General features: G+C 41.8%; 1 protein-coding gene across 5 annotated transcripts in view; it reads right to left on the bottom strand.

The window, feature by feature from the left end:
- The window catches only part of LOC137313832 (polyadenylate-binding protein-interacting protein 2-like), a 79,058-nt gene that overhangs the window by 40,145 nt on the left and 26,299 nt on the right, over positions 1-12,614 (bottom strand). For 3 of the 5 annotated variants that reach the window (XM_067979608.1, XM_067979651.1, XM_067979742.1), the window contains 2 exons: positions 6,911-6,964; positions 6,328-6,483 (listed from right to left, as the gene is read on the bottom strand). In XM_067979608.1, coding sequence (XP_067835709.1) covers positions 6,328-6,483; positions 6,911-6,913 — 159 coding nt within the window. In that variant the 5' untranslated portion in view covers positions 6,914-6,964. Of the gene's footprint in view, positions 1-6,327; positions 6,484-6,910; positions 6,965-10,671; positions 10,761-12,614 lie in introns of those variants that run through there. The other 2 variants (XM_067979705.1, XM_067979751.1) reach the window with 2 other exon arrangements.

The following is a 12,614-nucleotide window of genomic DNA, read 5'->3' as shown; positions in this document are numbered from 1 at the left end:
CGTGGCCTGTTTCTGTGCTGTACTTTCTTTGTAATTTAACGAGAAGGCGAGAATAATGGCTAACATTCCATTAGCCTTTCTGATTATTTTTTGTACCTGATCACTACACCTTAGTGATCTATGTATATGGACCCCTAAATCTCTTTTGACCTCCACTGTTCCTAGCTTTTCACCATTTAAAAAACTCTGATCTATCCTTTTCGGGTCCAAAATGGATGACCTCACACTTACCTGTGTTGAAATCCATCTGCTACAGTTTTGCCTCTATCAATGTCTCTTTGTAATTTTATGCTCCAGTCTACATTACTTACTATGCCACCAGTCTTTGTGTCATTTGCAAACTTAGATATATGGCTCTCTATTGTGTTATCTAAGTCATTAATAAATAGTGAGGCCCCAGCACAGATCCTTGTGGGACACCACTAGTCACTTTCTTCCAATTCGAGTAAATACCCATTATCCCTACACTGTGTCTTGTACGGTCTAACCAATCTCCTAGCCAGGTCAATAATTTGCCTTCAATTCAATGAACTTTCATTTTAGCTAAATAGTGGAAACATCTTCACTATGTCTATCAAAGCTTTTCATAATCTTAAAGACCTCGACCAGGTCACCCCTCGGTCTTCTGCTTTCTCGAGAAAAGAGCCCAAAGCCTATTTAGTCTCTTTTGTGGAACCTTATCGAATGCCTTCTGGAAGTCCGCATGAACTACATCCACAGGCATTCCCCTGTCTACTACTTCAGTTACTTCTTCAAAAAATTCAATTAGGTTCATTAAACATGACCTATCCGTAACAAATCTATGTTGGCTCTCTCTAATCTGGTCAAATTTCTCCAAGGATTCAGTCACTATGACCTTAGTTATAGATTCCAATAACTTCCCCACAACAGATGTTAGACTAACAGGTCTATAGTTGCTTAGTTTCTCTCTTTCACCTTTCTTAAATAATGGATTTACATTTGCAATTTTCCAATCCAAACAGACGATTCCTGAATCGAGAGAGATTTGAAAGATTATAGCTAAAGGAAACTTTGGTTACATCGAGACCTTCTGTAGCCGGCCCAACTTAAGCCAATACAAGATTGAAAGATAATTCGAGGATGGCCATTTAGCTCATCTGAATCCATCCATCTAAAAAGACCAGTGCTGCATCTAATCGTTTCTTCAATAATTCCAGGGTTTTTGCCTCCACTACTCCATCTGTGAGTCCATTTCATGTGTGGATCAATCTGCACGAAGAACTTCCTAATACCAGTCTTAAATTTACCGTTTGCTACTTTGAACCTGAGTCCCCTTGTCCTACTATCGCAATTTAATTTAAAATAATATTCTGGATTTACCTTTTGCATTCCCTCTTTACGATCACATCCCAGGCATTTTCTTTCCAAGCTAAAAATGTGCAAGTTTCTCTCGTTCTTTCTCACAACTCAGACCTTTTACGCATCAGCCTCGTGGCTCTCTACGTGAACTCCAGTGCTTGAATGCTTCCTTTGTTTCTCGGCACCCAGAAGTGGATACAGTACTCAAGGCGAGTCTGCTCAGGGCACTGAACAATTTAATCAACACCTTAAATTATGCTGTTTTAGCCACGTAGTTCAACATTTAATTAGCTTTGTTGACTGTTGTTTTGCATTGGTCAGATGTCTTAAGCGCCGAGTCTGCTAAGACTCGTAAGGTTTCTTTTGATTTCATCCTTGGCTTTTTGCTTTCAGCCAATGAAAACCCCTTTTTAAAAGGGCCTTGGAAAAAAGTTAAAAGTTTGAATAAGTAGAAAGAAAGTAAAGTTAAAATAAATGGACAGGTAAAGAATAGGGAACGGGAGAACGAAGCTAAAAAGGAATGTGAGGGCAACGGTTTCTATAGAGAAACTGTTCCCATTGGCGGAAGGGTCAAGGACCAAGGACCAAGGACATAGATTTAAGGTGATTGGCAAAAGAACCAAAGATGACATGAGGAAAAACTATTTTACACAGCACAGGATCTGGAATGCACTGCCCGAGGGGGTGGTGGTGGAGGCAGGTTCAATCATGGCCTTCAAAAGGGAACTGGATAAGTACTTCAAAGGAAAAAATTTGCAGGGCTACGTGGATAGGGCGGGGCAGTGGGACTAGCTAGATTGCTCTGACATAGAGCCGGAGCAGACTCGATAGGCCGAATGGCCTCCTTCCATGCTGTAACCTTTCTATGATTCTACCATTGATTTCAATGTAAAGCTGTTAAATATTTAACAGCTATTTTTAATGTTTGAGTAGCTTTATTACTGTACACTGTTTTAGTTTATAAGAGTGTGAGCTGAAAACAAAACAGGTCAGCTCACTGAGACACGAGTATCCCTGAATTTACTGGCAGCACGAGTTAACAGTAGGCTACGAAGTAAAACTGGTCTGCTCGGCAGGAGACCAGTGAAACCAGCAACTGGCCACCAGCAGTATTGACTAATTCTGTATCATGTTCCCATGCAATAAGCGTCAATTAAAACTAACATTCCAGGTAAAATATACTCTGAACCTTTATGCATACAAGATCCAGAGTGTAATTTCATAGAGTCATAGAGTCATAGAGCACGGATAGAGGCCCTTCGGCCCATTGTGTCCGCGCTGGCCATCAAGCCCTGTCTACTCTAATCCCATATTCCAGCATTTGGTCCGTCGCCTTGTATGCTATGGCATTTCAAGTGCTCATCCAAATGCTTCTTGAATGTTGTGAGGGTTCCTGCCTCCACAACCCTTTCAGGCAGTGAGTTCCAGACTCCAACCACCCTCTGGGTGAAAAAGTTCTTTCTCAAATCCCCTCTAAACCTCCCGCCTTTTACCTTGAATCTATGCCCCCTTGTTATAGAACCCTCAACGAAGGGAAAAAGCTCCTTAGTATCCATCCTATCTGTGCCCCTCATAATTTTGTACACCTCAATCATGTCCCCCCTCAGCCTCCTCTGCTCCAAGGAAAACAAACCCAATCTTCCCAGTCTCTCTTCATAGCTGAAGCGCTCCAGCCCTGGTAACATCCTGGTGAATCTCCTCTGCACCCTCTCCAAAGCGATCACATCCTTCCTGTAGTGCGGCGACCAGAACTGCACACAGTACTCCAGCTGTGGCCTAACCAGTGTTTTATACAGCTCCATCATAACCTCCTTGCTCTTATATTCTATGCCTCGGCTAATAAAGGCAAGTATCCCATATGCCTTCTTTACCACCTTATCTACCTGTTCCGCCGCCTTCAGGGATCTGTGAACTTGCACACCAAGATCCCTCTGTCTTGCCTAGGGTCCTCCCATTCATTGTGTATTCCCTTGCCTTGTTAGTCCCTCCAAAGTGCATCACCTCGCACTTTTCCAGGTTAAATTCCATTTGCCACTGTTCCGCCCATCTGACCAACCCATCTATATCGTCCTGCAGACTGAGGCTATCCTCCTCACTATTTACCACCCTACCAATTTTTGTATCATCAGCAAACTTACTGATCATACCTTTTACATTCATATCCAAGTCATTAATGTAGACCACAAACAGCAAGGGACCCAGCACCGATCCCTGTGGTACCCCACTGGCCACAGGCTTCCAGTCACAAAAACAACATTCGACCATCACCCTCTGCCTTCTGCCACTAAGCCAGTTTTGTATCCAAAGTGCCAAGGCACCCTGGATTCCATGGGCTCGTACCTTCTTGACCAGTCTCCTGTGCGGGACTTTATCGAAGGCCTTACTGAAATCCATGTATACCACATCCACTGCGTTACCCTCATCCACACGCCTAGTCACCCCCTCAAAAAATTCAATCAAATTAGTCAGACATGATCTTCCCTTGACAAAGCCATGTTGACTATCCCTGATTAATCCTTGCTTCTCCAAGTGGAGACTAATTTTGTCCTTCAGAATTTTTTCCAATAATTTTCCTACCACTGATGTTAGGCTCACTGGCCTGTAGTTCCCCGGTTTTTCCCTACTCCCCTTCTTGAATAATGGTACTACATTAGCGGTTCTCCAGTCCTCTGGCACATCCCCTGTGGCCAGAGAGGTTCTGAATATATGTGTTAGAGCCCCCTCAATCTCCTCCATTGCCTCACACAGTAGCCTGGGATACATTTCGTCCGGGCCTGGGGATTTATCCATTTTTAGGCCTGCTCAAACCGCCAATACCTCCTCCCGCTCGATGTTAATATGTTCGAGTATATCACAGTCCCCCTGCCGTATTTCTATGTCTACATCGTCCTTCTCCATAGTGAAAACAGATGCAAAAAATTCATTTAGAACCCCTCCTACATCTGCCGGCTCCACACACACATTGCCATTTTTGTCCCTAATGGGCCCTATTTTTTCCCTAGTCATCCTCTTACCCTTAATATACTTATAAAACATCTTAGGATTTTCCTTTATTTTGCTCGCCAGTGTTATTTCATGGCCCCTCCTTGATCTCCTAATTTCCTTTTTAAGTATCCCCCTGCACTTTTTGTACTCCTCTAGGGCTTCCTCCGTCTTTAGCCTTTTGTATCTGCCAAAAGCCCTCCTTTTTTTTCTAATCCATTCTCGTATATCCCCTGACATCCAAGGTTCCCTGGAGTTCTTGGAACCACCCTTGACCTTTACGGGAACATGTTGCCATTGCATGGTCTCAATCTCCCTTCTGAAAGACTCCCATTGCTCCGATGCGGATTTTCCTACAAGCAGCTGATCCCAGTCCATTTTGGCCAGATCCTGCCTTATCCTATTAAAATCGGCCTTCCCCCAATTTAGAACCTTTATTTCCGGCCCCTCCCTATCCTTTTCCATGAAATTTATCTCTATTCTTGGTAGAAGCTGGAGCACAAAAACGGTACAACAGTGAACATATTGACAATTTTGAGCAATTTTTTGAGGGAAACAAAGTACATATTGCAGTCTAATCTCAAATACAAGTATTTTACTGTTATTCATTATTGTCCACCTAAATGAACAACGAATTCTATGGGCTATTCATGTCGCACATTTGGCAGTTTTGAGAGGTTGGGGGGGATGGGGTAGGGAGGGGAAGGGAAAGAGAAGGATGAGGAAAGAAACGGCAGCAGAGTGCTCGAGGGATATACTTTGGGGTAACATTAAAACTTCACCATCAGGAATCTGAAGAACATCCTTATAATTTCTGTTCAGAAAGAACATGAAGTCAGAAAAATAAATGAAAGAGAAACAGCAACTTAAAAGATCCTATTGTGTTTTTATTGGAAATGAGAATGGATCTTTTGCCCTCCGTTTATACAACAACAACTTGCATTTATATAGTGCCTTTAACATAGTAAAACATACTAAAGTGCTTCACAAGAGCATTATCAAACAAAATTTGACATATACAATGTGAGGTTAGCATTTGTTTCTGAACAAAATAAACATATTGTCACCTCACTACGTTTTCTCTCCCTGACTATATAATGTTTCAAAACTGGAGATTACAGGGACCATGCACTAGTACAATGTGTTTTTATCTCTAGGACTTGGTGGTCTGAATCTTGCCACCTCTCTCCTCCTTTCAAAAGCTTCCTCAAAACCCATTTTTTGACTATGTCTTTTCTTCTACTCCTACCAATGCCATTCTCTCCTCTGCAAAGTGCCTTGGGACGTTTATTACATTAAGCATGCAGTTAGTTATTGATTATGAAAGTCCTTTCTCTGTTGACAGGAATCTAAAAAAGTAAAAGGTAGCTGTATAGGAAGCAGGAAACAAACTGTGCAGTTGTAGTTGGGAGTGTTTGACGAGCACAAGCTCAAGAAATGTTAACATCAATTCTGTACTTTGCAATTCCCCCGTATTGTTTGAGTTTGGCCACTTCTCTTTTTTGGTGGTGATTATGGGGGCGAAGAAAGAGGTTGCAGTCAGAATATGAGTCACTCTTGGCAGTACTTGTAGAGACCAAGGAGCAATCACCTATCCATCTTTAAAAAAGGCCATCTTGCTGTCTGGGGGACTTTCCAATACTTAATCATCATGTGGAAATTCAGTATTAGGTCTTCAGTTAATCAGTCTTTGTCACAAACTTTCTTTCTTAAGACCTCAGAGTCGTAAAAGTGTTCCTCACCTCTGAAAAGCTACAAGTTTTTAAAACCTGCCATCACCTAACCATTACTTTTGATTACCTTCTTTTCTCCAATTCTCTTCAACCATGGTCTTTTAAAATTATGGGCCTTGGTCTTTCACATAACTTTCTCAAAAGATTAAGGTGGAGGAAGAGAACAAGGAGGAAAATATTAAGTGGAATAGCTTCCAACCCTAACTTCCAAAAGGATCAACCCCATATACGAGGGGCCATTTCTGTACTCTGTTTAATAATACTATTTATTCACTTTACAGTGCACTCTTACCTGTCTGTTGTATTCTTCTTCATGTTCCATCCACATGTACTCAGCAAAAGGATTAGGCTCACTTTCAGTGTGCCCATTGGATACTATAACCTCCTGTGTCCCAGAGCCTGACGTTGTGTTTGTCATATTAGGAGCCTTCATGTCTAAGGAATCAGTCTGAAATGCAGAACACAGGAGATATGGGCTGATTAAGAATGGAGAACATCTGCTTCAGAAATACCCTAAATCCATTACTGCTAGATGTACATATTATGAAAATAGTGGGTTTACATCATATAGACATCAGAAACCAAAACATTCGGCACACAGTGCAGGCTGATTGGGTAAGTCCCCAAGTGTAGTATGATAGCAGCAAGCAAGAAAGCTAATCAGGATTGGGACAAAACCTAAAAACGGACACTAAAACACACTTTAAAAGTTTCTCGTTAAAGGTCGAGCTGCACACATGCTACCCTTTCACAGACAAATTTTCTAGATGGGTGTGTTGTAATACAGCACACCTGTGGCCTGACCCCATTCTTCCCAGCAACATATGGTGCAGGGACAGATGTGATAAGGCTCACAACTCTTCTGATAAACTCACCATTTTCCTCAGTTGTTGAAATGATCAGAAGAGAAAGTTGTTCCAGAGTAGTCACTAGAGGTAAAGAAACAGACGTAAGGGCTGGGCCATCGAAAAGCAGACAAGACACACACACTACCATGAGAAAAATCAGGGTATCATACCTCGAAGCACACCCAGGTACAATGGCTCCTTTTAAAAAAATATTTATTTTTATTATTGACCTATCCAGATTTACTAAGCCCTAAGTAAAAAGGAAAAAGTCACTACAGACTGTAGTCCTTTTGAAATTTCCCACAGCTTCCTTCTATATTCCTCATTCCTCTCACCAAATGCAGCTTTTATCTACTACTGTCTCACCCCAACACGTACTGAAATCATATAGTAGAGGCAATTATTTGCTTCTTCTATGCAAAGGATAAAGGATCAGTATAAAAAAAACTTCAAAACTCAAAAGGTGAGATGATCTTCAAACACTGAGTTCTAAATCTTAGCTGTGCAACCAAGTGGAGGACCCATTCTCACCCACCTCCAAGCATCTAGTTTCAGAATGGCATTGGTAGATGCCAAGTAAGTTATCCAGATGGCCCTCCAGGGTGTTAAGATAAATGTCTAAAGAGAGGAAGCCTTCTTTAAGGAAACAATTTGTGCATCTACGTACTAAACTATACTACAATATAGCACAGCTATAATGATTTTACGGAGTGTAACTGAACACTGACCACTCACATGGACGGATGCAGCAGCCGGAATAGCATCCAGGACAGAGCAGTTCTCTTAATCGTACCCCTGCCACTATCCATCCACCCCGCCCCCCCCCCCCAACTATTGATGCACTGTGGCTGCAATACACACATCTACACGATACAACTTGCCGAGCTTATTTCAACAGCACCTCCAAGCCTCAAGACCTCTGCCACAGAGAAGTACAAGATCAGCCGGATCATGGGAACACCATCACTTCCAAATGACACACCATCCTGACTTTGAAATGTATCGCCTTTCCTTCATGGTCTCCAAACCAAAATCTTGTAATTCGCTACCTAACACTATTGTGGAAACATCAAAAGCACAAAGACTTCAGAAATTCTAGAAAAAGGCCCATCATCATATTCCCAGGGCAACTTGGATTGGGCAATAAATGTGGCCTTGCCAGCGTCACCAACATCTCAAGAACAAAAAAAAGTTCTAAAATTGGTGAAAAGCTCACTCACTTCCCTATATGGACTTCACTTATAGGAACATCATACAATGCTGCCCATCAAAAGGTAATACAGTTCAGCGGAACAGCATACTTCAATGCTGCACCACAGGGATGTGGGATGTGGCAAGACACAACAGGGAGAGACAAGTATGTCTGCCAGTCTAATCAGCAAAACTAATATTAATCTCAGCATGCTTTATTTGTGGATCAATGTCTATCATAGGCAAAATCCACCAGCTTTAGTAATTTCACATTTAAATGCAATAGTCTACTAGATGGTCACTTAGTTAAAAAGTGTTAATTGTTAATCATCTCCAAGCAAAAATGGATGCATTTTCCTTCTAATACTTGGCGCATTTTGCAGTTAATAGTAGAATTATTCATTGGTGAGATGTGTTTTTGTGTATGCCCATCCAAGGACTCCCAATATAAACATTCAGGTGCCTGGCCCTTTCAGATCGGTTGGTGCCTTTGCCTCTTAATGCAGTTTAGGCCACTAAACATCTTCAAAGACTTAGGTTAGTTTTAGAGCACTGGCTAGTTGTAATGTAAAGTGCAGCATTTTACACAGAGTTAACAGCACAGAACAGAAACTGGCCATTCAGCCCAACTGATTTGATTTGCTACACAGGTCCAGCAGCTCATATTCTTCACAGGTTATCCCTGGAACTTGGATCGGTAGAATTGTTACATGACATTACAACATATGGGCAAGAGAAAAGCCATTGACATCAGGGCTCATTTTTCAAAGGATTTTGTATAATTTATACATTCACATTCTCTCCTAGATTTCTCAAATATTCACAGCTGAAGTTTTCAATCTCTTAAATATTGTATCATGTTTTAACTTAACTTCTTTACTCAGAGTGGTGAGAACGTGGAACTCGTTACCACATGGAGTAGTTGAGGCGATTAGCACAGATGCATTTAAAGGGAAGCTAGGTAAGTACATGAGGGAGAAAGGAAAAGAAGGATATGCTGATAAGGTGAGACGAAGTAAGGTGGGAGGAGGCTCGTGTGGAGCATAAACGCCGGCACAGATCTATTGGGCTGAATGGCCTGTTCCTGTGCTGAAAAATTCTATGTAATTCTAAAATCAAATTAACAAAAGTATCCTATAGTTCACTGTTTTTTCCTCCAATTTCTCTGCTAAAGGAACTTAAAGTTCCAGCAACCTCTGGTATTTTACTCAAGCGATCACTCGAGTCTTGTTGGCAGGTATCAGCACGTCAAATCACAATTTGATAACATGGGGGCCATCACAGACAAGTCAGGTCTCCTTTCCTCATCTGACACCCACATACATTTCATGCAGGGATCGCTGGAGAGTAATTATACTACCTAGCTGGCTTCTTCCCTCCTCTCCAATCCCCCTCAGTCTGGGGACAAAATGTCTGACTGTAGCACTACCACTGAGACTCAGGTTGAGCTCAGGGCTTGAACTTACAGCCTCCTGGTCTGCTTAGCTCAATGCAACAACACATGGTGGATTTACCCACTGCATAGAGGTTCTTCAATTTTTAAATGGATGTTTAGACAAATTAAGGACCCTCCGTCTACCTCAAAGAACTATGGATTGTGAAATCATTCTGACATGTAAAAATCAGAAGGCTCACACCATCATCATCACTGTTAAGTCTCTTCTTACCACAGTTTGCTCCTAGACTGCCAATGTGGCTATAAAGCAGTGTGAGCAGCTGAAGGACAACTTATTTTTTTAAAAATCCCTCTCCTGTAGGCAAGTACTCAGCCTAAGGCATACAGTTCACCCTGAATATTACAGCTGTGTATACGTTTATTGCGTGAGGAACTGTGATTAGAAATAGGCATCCAAAGGCACGTAGCAAAGGCCAGCTGCTTTCTTAAGGGAATGAGGATTTTGGAAAAGCTGGTAACATTAAAAGTTTAAAAAACACAGGAGTCTAGCTTGCCTACTCCAGAGTACCTCATGGCTGGTTATCACAAATGGGGACCTGAAAATAGATCACCTGTTCGCTTTTGGCCAGAGTAGACGTGGCAAGAGAGATTAAAAAAAAGACGGCGACTGCTGCACAACCATTTCTCAATGAGTGAATTCCACTTGAAATCCAGCTACCTCCCACAATGCATATTGCAGCAACATATCAAAAGTCTGAGCTGGATATCAAATTTAGGATTTGGGCCCATTTAACATTCGTTAGCTCGAATTTCTAGGCTTTTAAAAATGCACATAATGCCATAAAACATGGCTGGCAAATAAAGAAAAGCAACAGGCTACACTGCACTGTTCATGACAGTTTTCCAAAAGGTGAGTGTTCCTCTGATCATTTACCTAGCCCCCCCTCCTCCCCTCTGAGAATTTTGGAACCAGGTCAAACCTAAAGACTCACTCAGCCTTATGCTTTGGCATAATGTCAATAGCCCAAACTCCAGAAACTCTATACTGCAAAAATCTTAAGTAATCACCAACTGGCTAGGGCAGTCTAAGTCTATTTTAAAAAACTGGATTACTCAGTCTACAGCAGGAACACAAACAAACTTTGTAACAAACTAGAAGGCAAACACAGAGCTCAACACCGGCCTTTTCACAGATCCTTACCCATCAAGATGAAAAATTCATTTCAATTTAATTCAGCCAAGAAATAATAAATCGTCAGTCATGTTTCGCAATAGCCATGCAAAATCCTCGTGGAAGTCTTCCAGGGACTGAGTTTTTTTAGCTGCTTAACATGACGCCACCACTGGTCATTTGACACCGACAACCTCCCCACCCCCTCCCCAACAGACTTCCTACCATGTAAATAAGCAAGCATTAGCAGTATACTGCATGAGATCAAAAAATAAAAACCAGAGCGTGGTTTCAAAGACATAGGTGCCTTCTTTTCCTTTCAGGCAGATAGCTGTTCAGAGGCAATAATGCCTGCAAGTTATTCGAGAGAGGAAAGATGCACACTATCACAAAACTACTTGGTAGCCTTTCTTTTGCTTTTCATAACAAAATGGGATTCTCTTGCACCCTGTTCAAAAGAAAAACAAAAAACAGTGCCCTAAATTGCATGATAAAATTGTGTTTTTCATTACCGAGTTAGAGCATAGACTTCAAACTGGTATCACAGGACCTTAGGGGTCCATAACTGGATCCGACAGGTCAACAAAATTCTGTCAATCTGATCAGATTTCTGTATTTGTTGACTTCATAACCCATTATTCTGGGCAGGGAACTTCAATGTCCACAAAGACTATGCACCCTGACATTTCCCCAGTAGTGCTGACGACCAGTGCACTAGTGCTAGCTGTTCCCTTAGCCAAGCTGTTCCAGTACACCTATGACACTGGCATCTACCTGACAATGTGGAAGACTGCCCAGATGTATCAACAAAACAAATAAAGGACAAATCTAACTCAGTCAATTACCACCCCATCAGCCTCCTCCCAATCATCAAAGCTCTCCTTAGAAGGTTATGGGGATTTAATAGAGATATTCAAAATCATGAAGGGTTTTGATAGAGTAAATGAGAAGAAAGTGTTTTCAGTGGCAGAAGGCTCGGGAACCAGAGGGCACAGATTTAAGGTAACTGGCAAAAGAACCAGAAGGGAGATGAGAAATTTTTTTTTTTTTTTTTACAAAGTGAGGTACTAAATGAGTACTTTGCATCTGTCTTTACCAAGGAAGAAGATGCTGCCAGAGTCTCAGTAAAGGAAGATGCAGTTGAGCTACTGGATGGGCTAAAAATTGATAGAGGTACTAGAAAGGTTAGCTGTACTTAAAGTAGATAAGTCACCCAGTCCGGATGGGATGCATCCTAGGTTGCTGAGGGAAGGGTGGAATTTGTGGAGGTATTGGCCATAATCTTCCAAACATCTTTAGATACGGGGGGGAGTGGTGCCAGAGGACTGGAGAATTGCAAATGTTACCCTTGTTCAAAAAAAGGTATAAGGATAAACCCAGCAGATTTGTTAAAGGCAAATCGTGTTTAACTAACTTGATAAGAGTTTTTTTGATGAGGTAACAGAGAGGGTGGATGTGGGCGATGCAGTTGATGTGGTGTATATAGACTTTCAAAAGGCATTTGATAAAGTAGCACACAGTAGGCTTATCATCAAGATTGTGGCCTTTGGAATAAAGGGGGCAGTAGTAGCATGGATGCAGAATTGGCTAAGGGACAGGAAAGAGAGTAGTGGTGAATGGTTGTTTTTCGGACTGGAGGGAGGTGTATTGTGGTGTTCCCCAGGGGTCAGTACTGGGGCCACTGCTTATCTTGATATATATTAAATGACTTGGACTTGGGTGTACAGGGCACAATTTCAAAATCTGCAGATGACACAAAACTTGGAAGGGTAGTAAACAGTGAGGAGGATAGTGATAGACTTCAAGAGGATACAGACAGTCTTGTGGCATGGGCGGACACGAGGGATGAAATTTAACTCGGAAAAATGCGAAGTGACACATTTCGGTAGAAAGAACGAGGAGTGGCAATATAAACTAGAGGGCACAATTCTAAAAGGGGTACAGGAAGAGAGAGATCTGGGAGTATATGTGCA

The sequence above is a fragment of the Heptranchias perlo genome, chromosome 1 (genome assembly GCF_035084215.1).
Source record: "Heptranchias perlo isolate sHepPer1 chromosome 1, sHepPer1.hap1, whole genome shotgun sequence".
NCBI lineage: Eukaryota > Metazoa > Chordata > Chondrichthyes > Hexanchiformes > Hexanchidae > Heptranchias > Heptranchias perlo.
The sequence above is the reverse complement of the archived record's forward strand: the minus strand, read 5'-3'. Positions and strand labels throughout refer to the sequence as shown.